Source organism: Synchiropus splendidus, chromosome 19 (genome assembly GCF_027744825.2).
Source record: "Synchiropus splendidus isolate RoL2022-P1 chromosome 19, RoL_Sspl_1.0, whole genome shotgun sequence".
Lineage (NCBI taxonomy): Eukaryota > Metazoa > Chordata > Actinopteri > Syngnathiformes > Callionymidae > Synchiropus > Synchiropus splendidus.
This window is the reverse complement of record NC_071352.1, coordinates 13896765-13917854: the sequence shown is the minus strand read 5'-3', so window position 1 is coordinate 13917854 and position 21090 is coordinate 13896765. Positions and strand designations below refer to the sequence as shown.

Below are 21090 nucleotides of genomic sequence, written 5' to 3'. Positions count from 1 at the left end.
TGCTGTATTAATCCTTCCTGCTGTGTATTTAAATTGCAAATTACACACGACTGTCAACAGAGCTACGACTCAAAGTGACAACATAATTAGAATGACATGATCATATTTTCCTGTTATCTTTCATGGACTCATTAAAAATGACATTTTCTCATTGTTCATTGCCGTTTCTAAATGAAGTACATGTATTTTCTTAACCCATTTTTGTGTCTCTTTTTCTTCCTGTGAAGTTATTGATAGTTATTTTTTTTTAATGATAAATGTTTCTTTTACCTGTATTTCTAGTTCCTCAAAATATATTCACAAAATATATTCGGGGGGGGTGGAGGAGTAGTAGCACTTAAAATCATCCATTAGTTTTGATTTATAAAGAGAAAAGCAAAGACCATACTGCAGAGCAGATCTATTCTCTCCTCCATCCTGTCATCATTTGAAATGTTCGCTTTCCTGCCTTCACGCTGCTCATCCACTGCAGTAGTTCAACCTGAGTGGCGGGTGTTTTGCGTGCGTGGGGAGCCGCCAGAGGAAGGGTCACGGTGCTGCAGTGCGAGTCTGAAGTGAGGAGGCGCTGAGGTTGTCATTAGCAGTCAACAGGGGGCGCTCTGCCTGTGGTCAGACTGTAAAGTTCACTGTAGTACCATGGAGGTCACCAGCAAGGTTGTGGAGCCTCTCACTCTGGAGGAGACGTGTTACTGTCAAGGTACCTGGCAAGGTTTTAGGATCGATACGGAAGGTGATGTTTTCTTTTCCAGAGCTGAAGCCCATCTGATGCTGACCTGGCTGCAGGACGTCCTGGTCCAGCTCGTGAAGAACCCAACCTCTCCGTACATGACCTTTTCCAGCAGGACCTGGAGGCCAATCACAACAGGACTTTACTGCAATTACAACCTCATGCCACCAGATGCCAGTGTTACCCACAACATCCTCCAATTCAACTCCGTTAAACTTTTCATTTTCTTCACATTTGCGACCCAAAGTCTTCCAGACTGTTCTGGAAATGATGATGAAAAAATACAGCTGGTTCCCAAAACCTGCTGAAAACACAATTTATGTTAATACCAGGGCAAACAAAAAAGCCACTTTTTTTGTTTAGAAAAAGATTTATTTTGTACAAATTTCGGAACGACAGAAGTGAAAGTAAGGAACAGAGGAAGGCTTCTATCATGTAAACCACAAGGCAACAAAGGATTGTTCTAAATCAATCAGCGAGGTTCCATCGAACTTGCAGCGCTTGAAGCAGCAGCTCTCCTGACAGAGATGATTCACTGTGGCCATGGTGATGGTGCCAGTGTTCCAGGGCTCATGTGTTCCTCCTGGCTGTGGGAGAAGCGCTTCATGAGGACTCCTGAGACACTTAGGATTAGCTCCGCATGAGCTGGTCGACACACAGCGACAACATCCCACTGGCCCCGAACACAACGGCCGCACAACACCACACACCTCTGACAGCAGTTCGGGTCGCTTGGATCGTCGAGGCTTCACATTCGTCCTAACTCTGAAGCAGCTGTGGCAGATAAAGAGCTGAGCCAGAGGCTGAGGTGCTTGGTTTTGACAAGAGAAATATTCAGTTAAAATGTTAACAGAATAACTCAAAAACATATATCAATGAAACTTTCAGGATTAGTTAGAACAGGATAACTGATGAACAACGGCATTTTTGTGGCCTCGATTCATCTGAATTTACTTTGGTTCTGTTCATAAAAAACTGTGTGCTACAGTAACACCACTACTGCCACCTGTTTGAACTCACTGTAGATGATGCGAATTCTATCGATTTATATAGAGCCTCTCTGGTTCCAGAACCCGGTGAACGGCTGAAGGCTGAGCCCAGAGGAAGCATACAAAAGCTACATACACTTTGTAACTGCAAATAAAAAATTGAACCTTTGTTCAGGAGCTGACAAAAGCAACACAAGCCGACGAATAAACAAAATGACAGCCAGATAAAAACCTCAAACCATCGCTCAAACACCGTAAAAAACGCTGCATGAGCCTGCATCCATTCTGCAGCTACAACCAATAGTCATCCTCAGTCGTGAACATTCATGGAAACCACACTCTAAATAAGACGCAGCGCTGCATCCTCAATGATCTGCTCTCTTGCACCTCTGAAACAAGCTGCTCCCTCCTTTCACTCAGAAAACACATTTTCAGGAACTCAAAAAGGTCAATCACGAGACTGAAGTCAGAATTAGAAGCTGTCAAGTGTTTGAAAAAAAGGAAAAAAGAAAAGAAAAAATATTATTATATATTGAAATATTTGTCCCACTAGTTTATTTATCAGATATTTAACCCTGAAATTGTGGAATGTCGCGTTGAAAATCTCCTGTTTAAACCAGGTTCCTGCTTGAATCTAACCCCACAAGAGTTCAAAGATGACTGAAGAAGATAGCTGGTGTCTATCAAGACGGCAAAAGCATCAGCAATATTGGCTGTTTAGTGTCCACAGGACGTGCCAGTGTCACGGCCACAGCCTGGTTAGTCTTCCATCTGGTCCTCGGAGTCCAAGCCCCCTCAGCTGCGGTCTCTAACTCAGAGTTATTTTCCTCAGAATGGATTAGCTGACTAAGCCTCCATGTGACCGAGCAGTGCTGGGGGAGATTGGATTTAGGCCCACCACTGGGTGATGTGTTCCCAAGAGCAAATTTCCAAAGTCCAATTGTAGAAGAAAAAAGCCCGAGCCGTGTGAGCACATGGAGGACTCCGCCTGTGGAGAAGGAGAGAAGCGGAGTCATGACGCGCTCAGGAGAGGCAGGTGTGATGAGCCCGCTGAAGTGTGAAGGGCCCCCTGCTGATCCGTCTTCCTGTTGTCCTGCCGCCTTTAGATGGACTGCTCTCGCTGCAAGTCCAGAGCGGGAAAGCTTCGATCGGGCTCCGACGCCATCGCTGCCTCCCGCAGAACCACCATGTGATCTTCAGCCGCGTTCAGTGACTGGTCGATCCAGTCCAGGCTGCCCGACATGTGGCAGGCGTTACGGGTCACCAGCACCAGGTGGCTGACGGACAGCAGCAGAGCGTTGGCCCTGAATCATGTGAGAAGGAACCGTCACTCTGGAGCCCAGTCTCCCATCCACCTTCAGCATCCAACAACTAGCGGACTGGAGGAAAACTCACCTGGCGTCCAGGAGGATGGGATCCAGAGGAGGGTACATGGACCGGACCACGTCGTCCACCCTGCACATGAGACGGGCAAGGTCAACAGACAGGCTCAGGCGCCGGGGACATTCATGGTTCTCACCGAGGGCTGATGCGTTTGGCAACGGTGATGATGTCACTCAAGCTAGCCGGGGCTTTGACTTTCGCACCTGAGCCCATCGTCATGGCGACCAGCTTTTCGGTCAGAGTGTGGCAGATCTTCACGCAGTGGATAAAAAAAAAAACAGCCACAGACTGAATAGTGTAATGTAAAAATCCTGGCCGCCATGGAATTGTAGGTGGCCTGCATCAGCTGTAAGCTAGCTAAGAAGGTCACACTCAAGACCTGCCATTTGACAGGCGGCTTTCCAGCAAGCGAGAGTAGAAATGACAACAATTTATCTGGAAACTTCCAAAAATAACAAAGCAAATTGAGCGTCATTCAATAAAAGATGGGAAGCCAAATGTATGTCTGAGCTTCGTGGAGAAAAGAGAATTGAAATAATATTTAGAGTTTGAAGTGGCTTTACCTTCAGGATGGAGATGCAGTGGGAGACCAAGCCTCTGAGAAACCAAAACACAGGGTTAGTTTCATCTGGTAAAGGTTTCGATCCCGCTGAGGCGGCATACGTACGAGGCGTCCTCAATCCAGTCCTCGTTCTCCAGGATGGCCTCAATGTGAGGGTTGGTGATGACCACGTCGTCCAGCTCCAGCTCTGAGGGCTCACTCTGGGTCTCCATGGCCCCAATCAGGTCCACTGTGGGTCTGGACCAGCACAGGAGTTAGATGAAATGTGAGAGAAGTGAAGTGCTCAGGACTTCCTCCAGGCTTCCCATGTGTTTCTAGAGCCACAGTTCAGAATCAGAATCAGAATGAGAATCAGAATCAAATTTATTGCCATGGTCAGTGGGGAGCCCACTGACTAGGAAAGTGCCTTGGAATAAAGGCACTTCTCATGAGGACGAGCCAATCATGCCACATGAACTCACGGTAAAAGTCGTGCCCCACTACGAACAAAGATATCGTCTCTCACTACTGAGCTAGCTGAGGTGTCTTCTCACTGACTTGGAGTCGAAGTGGTGCAGCAGGTCGTGAGGGCGGCAGTAGCGGTGTCTGCACACCACCACCAGAGCGATGAAGGAGGCCAGGAAGATGGTGGCCAAGACCCCGATGGCCACGATCACCACCGTCTCCATGGTGGGTCCCGACTGTCCGACAGCGACGCAACAAGTCAAAGTCAGGTTACTGACAGGTGCTCAGCTGTGGAGGGCAGAGAGGTAGATGGTTCGGCTGCATGTGAAACAAGAGGACGAGGAGAGAAGCAGATCAATTACGGCTCAATCCGGGGTCTAATGCACCAATCGTTTTTCAATTTGGGCCTCAGCCTCATCGGTCTGAGCGTGTAGAGCTCCGTGTTTCCACTGAGGAAAAAGTGGGGTTCCATGGAACACGTGAGCCTCGGATCAGCAGCAACTGAAGATGGGCTTATTTCAAGTCAAACTTTAAAAAATAGAGAGAATACACAACTCACAAAGGTCGGCCATCTTGGAAAAACTAGTCGTTTGTTTTGAGATAACACTGGGTGGAAACAGGGTTCTGTTTGAGTTCCTTCAACATTTCAGCCATTTGTGAAACAATAAAAACCTGCTTCCAGCCTGCACTTGATTGAAGGACATCAAAACTTCAGTCATGAAGCTTAAAGCCTTCATATCTCAGTTCAACACAAGGTCACTGACACCACTTGTAGTCAAATGTTGACGTTCTGGGATCTATGGAGAAATACAGCTTTGAAATATGAATTGTAGGTGTGGAAAAAAGCAAAACAAATGCTATATATATTATTTAATATTTATAAACTGTAGAGATGAATCAGCAATATATATATATTTGTAGAAACACTGATTTTAATGTCATGCTTGTTCACAAGGAATCACTTCTATAAACTTATTTTGGTGCCCAGATCTTCTCTGCATAGTCTTATTTTTGGCTTATTAAAAGATGACAATTATTATTTTATTTATATGATTTTTTTTCTTAAGACGCTATAGTACACATATAATCTTCTTGCTACATACCTGGGTCTTCATTTAAACCATTTCAATATAAATAAATAATAGTAGTAGAAATATACACCACACCAATATCATATTATTATGATACTTTTGGAATGATTGTGATCCCAGTGACTTCACATGGCAGCACAGGAACTATGGTATGTTCCGTCGGTCTTCCTCTTCAGACAGTCACAGTGAGGGACGCGGTGCTCACTTTGCTCTGTCAGTGACCCATGCGCTGTGATCTAATCCAATCTAACCTACAAAGGATGGTGGACTCCAGCCCTTCATGACTCGCCCACCACCTTCCTGCCGCACAAAACAAAACTCTGTCTTCAATAAACAAGCACAAACAACAGATAAAAAACCAACAACTGACCTCGCAGCGGCTCACATTTTCAATCTGGTCAGATGTACAGCTGAACCTCTCAGGTAGCGCAGTGGAAAACAACTTGCCCTCTGCCCCGGCACAGTCACTCATTAACAGGCCCCGCCCCAAAGGGTTCATCGCTAATAAAACGATCTCAGGACAGGCTTTAATTACGCTTACATTTTCACTTTTATTTTGACTTTTCACACTTGAGCCGAACAATCAAAGCAGGAAACAGAACCAGAACCTACAGATATTTTTATGCATCCTTGAACATAACATCTGTGGTGAAATGTGTCACTCAATGAGAAATTTGTCCCACTTCAGTTGCTCCTTTCAATATATTTATTTTGAGATATTGACTTAAGTTGTTTATTTTATTATTTTTTTATTATATTATTTATTTTAGACTCACATAATCCTAGGTAAAAAGTCAATACAACGGAATATATTGCACACAAGGGTAAAAAATAACTATATAAAAAGATCCAACGGAGGTACCTTGGAAGTCGATACATTTGGGAACATAAAGTTTGAAATGTACCCGACCCCTTTTCAGTATTCTCAGAATATTCCACTGAAATATGTTCGGAAAGTTTGGAGTTACTTTACTGACCATCTTAGAGCAGGTTTATTACTCTTTCTTCCACATTGCTATTCACCAAAACACTTACAGGTGCCTCAGACAGCCAGAGCTTTTTCCTATCGCATCCCATGAATTGTTGACCTTATTTTGACCTGATTAAAACGGTGCTTGGAAACACCCTCACCCACAGATGGAGCTGGACCAGGGACAGATCACCTTAGTCCAGTTCATGACATTTAAAGCTGTTAAACATGGAGATATTCGATGTGTTTCAGACACTCAAATGGTCCTGGGATCAGGAGTGGAATGCCCTCCAACACCTACTGAATGAGCTGGAACTGCGACTCTTCCACGCTTCCTAACTTCCTGTCACTTCTCCAGCTGAACCTTCAGCGTTACAAAACAGTGCGAGCTGAATATTTGCCTGGGTGACTGTGTGGAATGTTATAATTCTGTAATCAGATTAATTTGTCTTACAGCTGTATCACACTGCGCTCGCTCTCATCCTTTGTTCCGCCTTGTTACTCGCCTGACCGTTAATACTGTCCCACAGTCAGTTGCTCCTTTCAATATATTTATTTTTGAGATATTGACTTAGGTTGTATATTTTATTATTTTTGATTATATTATTTATTTTAGACTCACATAATCCTAGGTAAAAAGTAAATGCAACAGAATATATTGCACACAAGGCTAAAAAATAACTATATTAAAAGATCCAACGGAGGTACCGTGGAAGTCAATACATTTGGGAACATAAAGTTATGATCATGTTGAATCAAGTTCATCATTTCGGCAGCATAAGTTTAGAAGTTTTGACATGAACTGAGCAACGGCGCTTAAAGCAGCAACGTCCTTAAACAATAAATAACGCGCTTGTCACAGATTCGTTTGCTTTTTGACAACTTTTTGTCGTGTTAAACAAGTGAAACGGGACTTACCTTCATAAGAGGCGCGCTCCTCCGCATTCTTCGGGGAGACAAAGTAGTTCTCCCTCCGCCGGAGACAGCGCCGACATCTCCGGACCGACAACGGGAACGCGCGCGGGGCTGTCAATCATCGGATTCCAGGGGGCCGCGCATTTCACTGTTTAGTCGGGTGGATACTGAGCATGCGCAAAGCGCGCTCGACCTGCGCCATCGCTGCTATATTCAAATTCTGAAAATTAAAATATCATTTTATTTTATCCTGTAAAATATATAATATATATAAAATATATACACCCACAGTAGGATCGTCTTGCTTTTATCTATAACTAATGTCATATATATTGATATATATTGATATTGATATACATTTTGATAAACATGGCATATCTACTTCTGACCCTCATCACCACCTTCATATAACTTTAAAAACACATCTTCAAACTGCTCCATGGATAAGTTGTATGTTTATTTTCATTCATAAATAAACCCACTAATTCTCCTAAAACAAATTGCCGTTGGCTGCCACACAGTATGAACAGCATTGTTTAATAGCTTGGATATTCATATAAACGTTTTTGTCCTGCAATTTATTATTAAAATATACATAATAAATGCCGGTGGCCACGTACAGCGACTAGGCTGGGCTCACTTGGACCCCGTGGGCCTTGAGTTTGAGGGGCTAGAATGAATACTTGACTGAGCGTAACACACTGGTGATAAACAAATAAAACAAAACAAACAAAGGCAGAACTGGTGACCAACATGAACAGAAACCTTCGGTGTGTTCTAAAAAAGCCGGACCTCCAGGACAGAGGCTGGCTGAGGAGGTGAATTAAAGCGCTCCACATCTGCTCAACCAAACAGCCCATCAGGAGATTCCTAAGCAGCGACCCGGCGAGGTAATGGCTCTCTCACCGCCTCTCCAGAGGGATCAAATGTGACTGACTGATGAGCTTCCCCGCTGCTCAATTACGCCTCCAGATTACATCCAGGCTCTTGTTATTGGGAGCTTGTGTCAGCGCGTGGACACAGGCGTGCTCCAGAGAGACACACAGAGCCACCTGGCGAGGCAGGCGCCACCATCTCCAGGAAGCTGTTCCACTCAGACCGGGCAGGAGAAGAGGCCGGAGCGGATCAATGAGCGTTTAGGATCGGAGTGGTTTGCAGTCCCTCTGGACTGGGGTGTCCTCCAGCATCAATGTGGTGTTGAAGAAGGGTGAGCAGATGGAGGCCGGCCGTCCAGGATGGAGCCTTCTACTGTTGAATCCATTCCTCACTGTCACAACACGACCAGCACTTTGGACTGTTGGGACATTAGTTTTGATTTTCAATAATGACGTCTCCTTCTGTGTACCTTTTTAAAATGATCCCCTTCTGCCGGCTGAAATGAATAGCTGTTAAAAAGGTATTCTAGATACTGAGAAAATGCTTTGTAAAATGAATGTTCAAATTATTATTATTATTATTCACCCAGTCATAGGTTACTAGGATATTCACCACTTCAAATATCTCCCAATATTAATGGCATTATATGACATAAAATATATATATAGAGAAAAAAGGCTTACGACAGTCATAGTTCTTAATATGCCCCTTAGCCAAACACCGTCCTACATCCTCATTATTATTATAATAATAATAATAATAATTATTTAGTAGTAACCTTTTTAATACATAAACAAATGAATGAATGATTAGACAGAAATGACAGAAATTTCAAACATATATATGTATATATATATATATTTTATAATCATTCATTCATTTGTTTATGTATTAAAAAAGTTACTACTACTGAGATACATGAGGCATGTTTGTGTCGGCACAGCCAGGTCTACACACAAGGTTTGACTGACAGTAGTTTCCGCTCCAAACGTCTTTAAAACCATCATTTTCAGTCTAGAAAGAGGCTGGGAAGCATGAGTTTGCCGCAGCACCTGGGGGGAGCCAGACTGTGCTCTTCCAAAAGGCTTAAAATGCTGTGTTCTTTAAGCAGCTGAGCTTGGATTGTGGGAAGCTCAGTGTGAGTGCCAGTGATTCAGCAGTCCTGTGGGGAGGATTCAGATAAAGAGCGGGGGATAATGGGACACAGAAACGTCCTTGAGAAGGCTCACATCCAAACAGCTTTTCTTCTTCACGTCCTGCTTCCACTTTCTTCTGCGGGAATGCTTTTGTTGGCGGCAAAAATAGCAAACGTGTTTGTTCTGCAGATGAATAGCTCACAAGACTCCGGGGTCTCGGCACAGCCTCAACATGGGCAGACACTTTCAGATGCTTTATCTCCACGAAACCAAACATATCTGTCCGGACGAGCCACGGAGATACGACCTTGCTACATTCAGATTCCACGTGTAGGCTTCGATCGTGAAATTGCCACCCGTCTCAGTCCAAACACAGAGCTAGGGTGAGAGGAAACAGAACCATAAAGAAAAGTGAACAGGAAGAGAGAGCGATGGCGACAAAAAGCGATAAACAAATGCAACGGCCGTTCTTCTGGCCTTCCAGCTGCATTTCCTCGACTTTCCTATTCCCCCCAACATCTCTAATTTAATTTCACTGAACACAATTGGATTTTGGGGATGACTCACCCCTCCGTCTCTTATCGCTGCATCATGGAGCTGAGGCATTGGTTCCTCCACACTTCTCTGTGACCAGCCACCTGTGTGAGCGCTTCTCTCTTCTTCAGAGCCGACTGAGAGCTGGGGGACACTTGGATCTGTCCTCACAGGTAAACTGAAACTGAAACCTCCGCAATGGACGGCTGGACGTGAGCATGTGAGGAAAGCCAAGTAAACACAGTGGATCACGTTCTCCCTGCGCTGGGTTTCAAATCTAATCTGAAGGATTATTGATCTCTTCTAAGGGCAACTGGATTCTTGAAAACAGATTGTCCACGATGAAGGTCAGCCTCGGCAGGGAGTGCTCCAACCCAGCTCACCATTACGCGACTGGATGCTGGAGTCGAGTTGTGGGTCAGTGGGACTCCACTATAAACTTTTTTTGCAAATGGTCGACTAGTTGAAATGAATGCTGGACCATGTCTGAAGATCATGCTCCGCAGTGAAGGACGATCCAAAGCTCTCCAATGGTCTCAGCAGTAAGCAGAGAGAAAGTCTGGCTTCTGTGACTCAAAACACTGGAGCTGCGAGGATGAAAGGCCTGTCCAACACAGGACCTGTTCAGGGCCAGTATGGCACATGTTTGTCACTGGGTCTGGTTCAGCAGTTCAGGATCAATGGCACAAATGACTCGATACATTTTTAGGAAAATAGGGAAACTGGGAATGAAATGCAGAAATAATAGAAACTGTCCTTCACTATATTGCTTTGATCTCAGTGGAATGCAAGAAGAAATGACTGTAATGTGTCAGACTCAGTGTTGTGTAATGCATGGAAGTGCAGGCCATACAAATGTCAAAGGTAATTACCGTGTATTAGAGGAGATGAAATATAAATTCCTTCATTCAGAATCAACAAATGCAACAGAGATAGATATGAGTAAAACATAAGCAGAAAAAAGGCCCCTGTGTTTTCAAAACCAAAACAATTGAGAATGAATAAATAAATAATTCAAGAAGCAAAGAATAAAACCCCATAAATAATCTGGTTAAACAAACAAACAAACAAACAAAACAGACGTCTTGGTTGTCTGCCGCCTCTGGCAAGCCACTGTAAGGAACCTCTAACATTGTTACATTACATTACTGTTGTTGATGGTATATAGCCCACATGGGAGGAACCCCTCCGTGATTGAGTTACATTCTGTTCTTCAGAAATGGCTTCAGAAAACACTGCACTGGTTAATAACATAAAACTCACAATATAAATCTGTATAAGAACGTGACATTGTCCTTGTTCATATATATAGTTCCACTTGTATCTCCACACTTGCACGGGGGGCGGGGGGTGTCAGAAGGTTTAAGCTTGGAGGGAAAGCAACAGTAGAGCGCAGGGATGGATGGAGCCATGAAACCACTCTATGGTTAAAGGGATTTCACTTGGAAAAACTAGCGCAGGTCCTAAACCGGTCGCCCCTTTCAGACAATGAGCATAAATAATCCCATAATTTCTCCATCCCCAGCGCGGGCCCTGCTGCTCCGACATGTGGAGAGTCAGTGTGCGCACCAAACTGGACCGGGCAGCGCTGATGAAAACCACTCTGTGCTCTATTGATCTGGCCTGCAGTTTGATTGATGCTGTCTTTAAAAATTCATTAGTTTAAGCCGCGGGGGAGCAGAGGGGCGGCAGGAGACCCTGGAGGGCCCATTTGTCCATGTTTACAGAAGACGGAGGACACTGCTGGAACAGAAGGAGACGGACGGACACCAGGCCTGGATCCTGCAGCTCATGCGCTCATACCGACCCGCCAGGCTGTCACGGGTTACTGTCCACGTGGAGGAACCTGGCCGTCTTCATTCACCACAACAGGAAACAGATGAAAAACATGCATCCATCAGTTATCGTCAGGAGTCAGACCCTATACGGCGCCTACAGGGTTTAAGGCCCTATACCTTCCCCTTCCTTTCTACTGCTTCCTGTCACATGACCGACTGGAAACGATGACAAGGAAATTTGCCTCAGAAAAAGCACAAATCCCTGAAGTAGATCAACTTTCACGTGTCCACATCTGTTCATTTGTCTGAAGTGGTGTGGTGCAGTGAGGCACGATGGGCTTGCTGGTTCAGATCCAGCAATTGCTCCATAGATGTCATGCATTTCACAGAGAGCCTGTGCGTTTCTTCCGTCATGGAAGCTGCCAGGACACGCAGCCTTGGTTAGGGGTCACTCACCGACCCGTCCGACGGATGCTGCAGGTCAGAGGAGCCGCTTTTGGCAAGTGTGAGGGGCCACGGCGGAGGCTTGTGAGCGCTGCGGTGCAAGTCAGGAACGATTCTTTCATGAACTCAATTAAATGCACAGTCACTTACCGAAATAAAGATGGTGAGAAAGAAAAAAAACAGAAGGAAAAAAGGGCACTGTCCCCATGAAGCTAAACAGGGCAGCTGCTTGAGCACCTCTAGTGGTCACAGCTGTATGTTTCCTTCTCATCTTCACATCAGAAACACCAACATTAGTCTTGAATTCTTGGAGCCAGGTTGAAGAAACATGGCAGCTGTCACCTCACAAGGCCTCTGGCCGACACAGAAAACACTTCCCCAGCCTCGGGCTTCAAGAGGAGGGAAGAGCCTTTTTTCGTCCACACAATCTCACTTCTTCAGATGTTTCACCTCCACACAGCCTCTTCGGTCCGTGTTGCGCTTGATTTCCTCAGGGAAATAACACTAACAGTCTGAGGCTATTTGTCGCTCCATTGTGAGTCACATGACGATGACGCCATCTTGGTGGACCTGATGTTTAAGCCAACATTGGAGAGCCATATGTAGATATGAATCCTTGAGTCATGTAGTCGTGTTTAGAAGGTCTCCCCTCATCGCTGCCGGTGCTGCACCATCAATGGGCTGAGCGATTGATCACCAGCGTGTTCAGCTCTTGTGAGGTCGTAAATCACAGCGCTTGAATCGATGCGCGGCGCCCGCATGCACGCGTGTGTGCGTGTCTTCAGTGTGGAGCGACCAGCGGCGGCGGTGACAAATGAAGAGCTAATTACCTGCAGACACGTGACGGCTGCAGACGCAGGACCATTAAGACTTGTCAGCAGACGCCTCCTGTTAATTAAAGTGATGGCGTTCGATCGCTTCTGATTGGTCGGTGGCGGTTAATGAGCGGTGAAAGGTGTGTCAGCGGGAAGACGATGTTGTTGGGATGACGTAATGAAGTCGGGGATTTTCATCGTTCGTGGTCAGGATTTGCTGAAGGGAAAGACTCGCTTCCTGGACCTTCAGATTTTGCTGCGTAAGTCTGAATTTTTCTCAAAGAAAAATGCACTCATTGGTTGCTGAGCATTAAGACCCATCATCCTCTGATCCTGGTGCCTTTCTCTTCCAGGTAAGTTTCCGTTTTGGCAACAGAAATTCCTGGCCGAGTCGGCGCCGGTGTTCTTCTTCTGTGAAATGCACTGCAGTGTTTTTATGATAAGCAAGTCGGACGTGGCCACTCCTGCAGCCAACAGGCTCATATATCAGATGGATCCGGACGCAACCTTGGCGCCGCCGTAACAGGGAAGCGGGATCCTCTTTTCATTCACTCATGAGTCGCAGGAGTAAAACGGCACATCTGTCATCCAGCCAGCTACACGCTCGGTTGTGTGGATGCAAGACATTATGTTCCTTCTACAGAGGAGACTGATGTGGAGCTGAAGGAGCTGCTGTGGGCCCTGACTATGAAACGTATTAAACTGTGTTAAGAGCTCCAGTTGGAATAAATGGCCTGAGCTGGGAATGTGTTCTGGGCTGAAGAGCTCTGTCGTCGGCTTGGGACTCAAAGTTGAGCCTCTGTTAATGATGCAAAGCATCACAGCGGCATCACGTTGACCATGAACTACTTCCTGTTTACATTCAGGGAAGCCATCTTGGATCACATACTCAGGGTGGTGAGGATTCCAACACTTTCCAACTAGGAAATCCCACATCATAAGACGCCACCAGGGGGCGCATGAATAAACAGTTGCAACTTGCTTTATCATGGTTAAAAATCTGTATTTATGGTGTTGTTTAGAGCAGTGATTCTTAATAGATGTTCTTAGTTTTACACCTCTGAGCCGCGAGAATCTTGGTTTTAATACACTTGCCACATATGGTGGCAGTAGTGAGTCCTTGACTTGTCAGCTGCACATTTGTGATAGCTACCAACTATGAAGAAGTTCTTGAAAATGATAAAGAAAGTGATGGCGCCCCCAACAGTAAAAACTGTTAGAGCAGTTTTTAATATTAATTGCAACGTTTTATGATGATTCTTTCATTTGCACTTCACTTATCACCTTTAGAGTTTATTTATGAAAAAGAAAATATCTTATGACATTTAGACATTGTTTTATTATGTTTATTTTATTCAGAATTTTATTTATGAGGTACAGTTTTTCCAATTTGCAAATATCTTTGCGCTGATCACATGGTTTCATGTCATTTCACAAGGTTTTGGTGTGTTTACACGGTTATTGAACAGAAATGAAATCAGTATTTGTTCTGGAAAAGCCCAGAGATCAAAAAGGTTAAGAACCCCTGGTTTAGAGAGAACCTTTGTTGCATATTCCAGGGTCAAACCCAGTCATTCTTATCCAGATACTAATCAATACTTCATAAATATTCATTACAGGGTAATATGCTGCGAATACACATGTGAATACGGAGTTTATTTAGGGTAACAGATCTTCCCTGCTGACCCATCGTTCGTGTACATGTGCAGAGCGTGGCTCTCCTGAGATGATACTTTGATAGTGAGCTGATGAACACTGCGCACATGAGATAAGGAAGGCAAAACATGCCGCATGAAAGGGAAACATGTCGTGACTTAGCGTGATGAAATTCCCATCCCAGTCTGCCGTGTTCTCCACTGAAGCATGGTATAGCCAGAGGAGGTCGCCCCAGTATCTGATCCGATTCATCACCTTTTAACCGCTCACACGGACGCGAGACATGTGAGTCGTCTGCTGTTCCGTCAGCTCCGCTCCTACGTCTCCTCTAGGGTTCGTAGCCCTGCGGTTGCATGATGCATGGTGCAGCAAGCTTGGCAGGCCTCTGACAAGATCCCGGCTTTTATTTCAGTCCTGAGTTGGTTTCAAAGGGCAGAACGGCGGAGGAATGAGCATCACTGGCCGACGGCTCCACTGAAGCCTCAGCCTGTTGGAGCACAGGAGGAGCAGACGGTGCTCAGCGTAGCCTCCACCAACATTCACTTTCCGTCTCTTCAGTCCACTCAGCTTTGCAAACAGCTTCTGAAATCTTACACCCAGCAGGGTGACATGCAGATGGTGCAGCAGCATCAGACTGAAGCAGAAAAAAACAGGACCCATGAAGGGACCTCCTCACCTGACTGTGTTTCCAGTTACAGTCTGACTTTTCATGCAAACATACAGTACATGCTGATACCTGGGAGCACGAAGGTAGTGGTGCTGTTGGTGAGGCCCGATCCCAGGAGAGAATAGCCCTGAGACCTCCTCATCCATCACTTGCTTTTTGTTAATTTGTTGCTGTCATTGGTCACACTTGAGGTTTTATTCATGTATTTAGTTATTTATTATTGGCATATGTATGTAATGTCAGCATCATTAACATTATTATTTAATAATCTATATTCATATTTATTTTGTTTATCATTCATTCACCAGTCATTTTTCATTTAGGTCAATATTATTTTTCATATTTTTGCCGTTTCCCACGGCCATTAATATGTATATTTCAATCCTCCTGAAATAGGGGGGAAAAAAAATCATGATTTGTCCTTCGTTTTTTTGCTAATAAATGGATGGTGAATACTGAGAAGCTGGAAATAAAATGTACATACAATGAAAAGGCATTTGAGAACCATAACCTTTTTTATATTTCATTTCATATTCCATGTGGAATACTTCTCTCCCATCATATATAGTGATAAGACTTCATGAAACCGTGTCCTTATATTCTGAGCTCAGTAGGTGGCGCTCATGATCAAATCCAAACCCTTTTCTGGACACAGGCTGCTTTCAATTGTTGCACCGTGACCTTCGTCCAGGGCCACCACTTGTGTGAGTCCATCTATGTATATGTATGATTCAGTGGGGAAACAGAGCAGAGAAGGAAGGAGCGACAGAGACCTGGGCTGCATCACATTGCTCTGTGATCCACTAGAATGGGAACTGTTTAGCAGTGACCCTGGCCCCCCTCTGACCCTCCTCTGACCCCACCAGCGGTGTTTAAGAAGAATGGACCTGGAGCCAACCCTTCAGTTGCTGAGCTCCTGTGTTGAAGGTGAATCAGTTCCACGACGCCGCCTGCATCCGCAGACTCTCAGCTCCACGTTACATAACTGTGAGTGAGCCGCGCTAATGTTGTGGATTCAAAACCGCCGAGCAGGTGTGAGTGAGGGGGGAGCGGAGGGGAAGGGAGGCGGGGGCTGTCTGATAGATGGCTCCTGCTGCGGAGACGTGCGCCTGAAGCTGCACAGGATCAAAACAGAGAAGGGGGAATTCAAGAGTCTCTGTGTAGTGAAGCAGGCATAAGTAAACATGTTGGTAAAAAACACGGTGAAGCAGGTGATCACTGGGGGACATCAGGTCTTCTGACTTCATCATGAATTCAGAGTGTTTTTTTCTGGTCAGATGTTTGTGAATGTGACACCTCTGACTACAATCTGACAGCTTCCGCTTCCCTGCGACACCTCCTTAATGACGGCGTCATCCTCCACTGTCTCATGTCAGGTGTGAGGACCTCACAAGGGATCGAGCCTCCACTGCGGACCACCACTTGACAAAACGCCGCCATGACTCTCAGCTTACCGTCACATTAACTGTTGCCAGAAAAGATGATTTTCGACCCTTGTGAAGTGGGAACGCTCAGTCGTGGAACACCATTCGAGCTGTGTTAATGGATGTTTATAGAGGGCAAAACACAAAACGTGACTGTGGAGCATTGACCAACCAGCCGAGGCCTCATCGACATAAATGTGCTCAGAAACGGTTCATTATTTATGATATGATCTGCACACCCTTGGTGTTAACTAGTGGAAACCTGTGGAGGAAGAATGACCGCAGTGAAGACCTGGATCAGCCCGCTGACATGCATTTCTATCCTTGTGGTCATCACCCTTTCCCCAGCCTCTCCCCCTAAACCTAACCGTCCTAAACACCTCTAACCCAGACCTAGTTATTTGAAGTCTTCACCTTCAAATTGAGGCTTGAACTTGTGGCGACCAGTAAAAATGGGTCCCCACAAAGGCATAAGGTCCTCACAAGGATAGTGCTTTGTCAAGAATTGGTCCCCACAAGGCAGGATAAACATATATAGTTAACGTTCACGTTGAACCAAAAGGCGTCAGTAGGAAAACAGTTTATTATCATTGACAAAGGGGCCCATTGTTCATGAAAACATAGACTGAGATCATGAAAATAGGTCAAGGTTTTCACTTCGCCGGCAGCGTTGAAGCTTGTCAGTTGAATGGAATCCCATCAGTCCAACTACTGTTTCCTTCTGAAAATGGTTTTTCAGTCTTCAACAACAGGGAATGTTGCTGTTGTCTTTACTGTGTGCAGCTCAACCAAACTGACTCAAGAGGCTGGTGCCTTTGAAGAGGCTGTGTTGGTCCTCCACAGCTGTGACTCCAGTCTTCTTCCATGTTTCTCCTCGGGCCGAAAAACCAATAATATCTGGACTGATTCAAAGGTGGAACCCTGGCAGCAGCGGACTTCAGAGCAGTGGTTCTGGTGCGCTGTCAGCCAAGGAAGCTCTGTTTTTACCTGCTGTATCAAGCTGCCTTCAGTCGTTCTTTTAAGATGCGGACAGATGTGGGCAGTTGGGGGTCACCTGCTGTCTGTCAGCCAGATGTCTGTGAAACTGAGGACAGGAACAGGAACAGCAGGTGGAGGTCACTGCTTAAAAAGTGTGACGCACACAAACAGGAAGAGGAAGACGGCAGCATCTGCCGAGTGACAGGAAGGAGACATCATTAAAGTGAGCGCATTTTTAAAACGTCCTCAGCCAGAGTTTGGGCTCTTCAGCTGACACGCTCGGCGTCAGATTAACGGAAGCAGCAATCCCTTCTGCTGTTCCGACGTTTAGGATTCAGGATCCTTCACGTCCGAATCGCGGCGCTTGGCGGCAATATTTGCGTTTGGCACACGACTTCGTCTCAACAAGGAGGGAGGGAATATGATGCGGATGTCGGCTTCACTCCCACTGAGCTCCAGCAGCACAACAGAGTGAGCATTAATGAGTGAAGCCCGAGAAACGGCTGCGAGCCTCTTGCTGTTTGTGCTGCATCACATTCCTCACTGTGGCTGCCGTGACTCATCCTAAATAAATCACACACATCAGCGACTGAACAAGTGACACGAATGAGTCACGGCGCCCCAGATGTGACTGGGATCAATAGAGTGTTGTCAAAGTTTCGACGCAGAGTCATGGATCTCCTGCTCACCCTTGGTGACAGGTCGAGGCACTATTGTATTTCTATCCTTGTGGGCACCTCTCATGGCCATCACCCTTTCCCCAGCCTCTCCCCTTAAACCTTTAACCCTCAAATTGAGACTTAACCTTGTGGGCTCCAGCCAAATGGTCCTCACAAGGATAGTGTTTTGTCAAGAATTGGTCCACACAACATAGGATATACAAGCCCACACATACACTCACACAGATATTTTTATTTTAAATGTTAATACCTACAATAAAGAGTCACCTGCACGTTTAATGTTCTGAACATTTGCTTCCTGATCTGCAGTTCAGGTGGAGCCAGGGGGCGTCAGTAGCGCCGGCTCTGACACTGGTGCTGGTGGATGAGGGCGGGCTACGTGAGAGCAGGCAGACTTCCCTGATCTCAGGCATGACTGATCACATGTTGCTGTCTTTACCAGAGGATGTGTCCGTCCATCCAAGCGTGAGATGGAGACCCAGGTGTGGCAGCATCCAGTGAGCCGGGGATTTCTTCCTTCCATTTGCACCTCAGACCCAAGTGTGGTAAGAGGCGTAGTTTGATTCCTGAAAATATTCCCCAGTGATCCCCTTCACCACTCGAGTGACAGACACGTCTGCATGCACGTCTTTCAGCATAATCCCTGAGACGCGGCGCCGCCGGGGGGTTCTTCTCCCCGACTCACTGAGCCCCTGGGGGAGGTATAAAACAGTGTTACATCACATCAACATGCTGAGGATAAACACAAATTCTGCGTCTGATTACCTTCCAAAGGCCTCGAGGAAAACACCTGTTTATTTTAGTAGTACTTGGACTGAGAGCGCGACACAGGCAGCTGCCGAAATACAAACCTGTCAATTGCTTTACAGTTACAAACAGTTGCCACGGCACTTTGGGACTGGTGATGGAAAGTGTGTTTACCTGGGGCAGGTGGGAAGAGTGGGAGGGGCTCGGCCCCAGCGCCAGCAGGGCTCTCACTGGACCAGTTTTTTTTAAGTGTTATTTACCGCATGAAACACATCTGATTGTTGTGTCTTTATTCGGCAGATGATTCATGTATTTTCCGAGTGAAAGCCAAAACCATTATTGGTCATGCTCATTTCTGCATGCCGAGTCACGCTCACTCAATCATCCAGTCACTGATGCCATGCAAATCATAAACGGAGCTCCGACCTCACATTCTCCGGAATTGCTCTCCCTCATTCATGGAACGCTCTTCTGCAACCTCCAGCCTCCTTATCCACCCAGCTACGTCGACTCTGTTTGGCGGGTGTGGTGTCATTGAATAAGCTGAGCATGCCGGTCGAGATTTTGAGTTTGGAAGAACAGACTTGTCACATGGACCCTCATCAAGAACAGAAGCTTGGCTCCATGTGGTGCAGAGAAGCTCCTGTGAGGACGGTGCTCACTTAAAAGACCATTAGCTCGTGAGCTGCCCGTTGCCAAGTGGATGTCCAAATGCCAGTGATGGTCCTTTGTTGGGCTTCACAGGCGATGAGCTGGCAGGGACTGTCCTGCTCCAAACTTCCATCAAACAACTTCAGCGTGGTTTTGCTGACATCGGCAAAGATGTGACGGCTTTGCAAATAGTTCAGAATCAGGTGCCAACTCTTCTCTTCTTTAACTGTTGGGAAACTAGAGCTGGTTTAGAGCTGGTCATGAACATGTGCTTTAAACACGTGAGAGAAACGTTTCAGTTCCTCCAGTCAGTGTTGTCATTCACACCCACCTGGAACTGCCTGGGGTCACTCGGGGGTCTGCCCTGGGCCCCTAACACTTCTCATCAGGAACCAAACTCCACATCCAGAACACCTCTACAGCTTTACGTCTGTATTTGTGTTGCACCACCTGGTTCACCCTTTCACTGCTAAAGATCCAACCACATCACCTGATGACACTTGAGAAAAGTGAGGTGAGACACCTGAAACATAGACCATGTGGAGACGCTGTTCCTCAAGGGGGCCAGTCTCCTGACCCAGGATCCACCTGGTCACCCCTCAGAGGTTCAGCCAAGTCACTAAAGTTCGCTGTCCAGGGTCCTGAATGGAAGGATGGATGGTTCTTGGTTTGTTGACATTAGCATCACTCACTTAGCTGCTTTACTTTGGATCCGGAGCCTCCTTTGTCGACCTGCTCAGGGGTTGAGCTCATGATGGTCTGAATGGAGATGCCTCGGGTCCAAGAGTGATCCAAATAACCTGTATCGATGCAGCCGACTCCAGGCGTGGTTTCTCTGTTATGTTTAACTAGAGCTAATAAATAAGTCACACTCACGCCACACAAGGCCAAACCTGGTTTTCTTTGGTCCATTCTGATCGCTGCATTAGATGAAGAAAGCTGCTGCTCTCACAAAGAGCATTGTGTCTTTACTATCAAAAGCCAATGAAGTCGATGACTCAGTTTCTTGCAGCCGTGACGCAACGCGCCTCTGCCTCACCGCCGAGGTCTCGACATGTCTGAGCCTGTCTGGTGCTGTGGAAGCTACCTTGTCAGGTGCAGCACCTCCTTCCTGCCACGGTGACAGCAGCAACTCTCAGTCGGCTTCTTCTCCTCCAGCAGGACGCGATGCATCTTTCTGGAGATGCGACAGAAACAAAGGCCTCAGAGTCAGTAAGCACTGCGATTGCTGCTGTATGACCTGTTAATCACAGTCATGGGCTTTGATGACTCACAATTAATGAGTCCTGGATCATGGTTCCCGGCTGACTTGGACTGACTCGCCACCTCGAAAATGATTAGCCACCTGTGTGTCTCAGTTCAGTATTAAAACCTTGTTTATTCACAGGATGGACTCGACACTCAGCTGGATTTTGAAGCAGATGCAATACATGTATCCGTGTGTCGGGTGATGGGTCATTTTCGGCACTGGGTTCAGGACAGAAAGCTGTGCTGTGGAGAGGCTGCTGCCGCCTGCTTACTGACCTCAGTGGCTTCAGGAAGGTCACGGTCAGATGCTTAGTGAGTGAGACAGTCATATCTTACCACTGCTAAACTGTCTGTCACAGACAAACCACTGAGGTC

The 21090-nt window shown here is 46.1% G+C and overlaps 1 protein-coding gene across 2 annotated transcripts; it reads right to left on the bottom strand.

The window, feature by feature from the left end:
• Positions 1-1111: 1111 nt before the first annotated feature.
• Positions 1112-7195, bottom strand: tmem98 (transmembrane protein 98). Of its 2 annotated transcripts, none has more exons than XM_053852046.1 (7): positions 7085-7195; positions 4199-4423; positions 3767-3898; positions 3663-3696; positions 3236-3351; positions 3112-3171; positions 1112-3020 (listed from the first exon to the last, which is right to left on the bottom strand). In XM_053852046.1, exons 2-7 carry the CDS (start codon positions 4327-4329, stop codon positions 2819-2821), a joined length of 675 nt encoding a protein of 224 aa, XP_053708021.1. In that variant the 5' UTR covers positions 4330-4423; positions 7085-7195; the 3' UTR covers positions 1112-2818. The 2 variants fall into 2 exon arrangements, with proteins under 2 accessions (XP_053708021.1, XP_053708022.1); XM_053852047.1 differs by having other exon boundaries at positions 4199-4393; positions 7085-7183.
• Positions 7196-21090: the final 13895 nt, after the last annotated feature.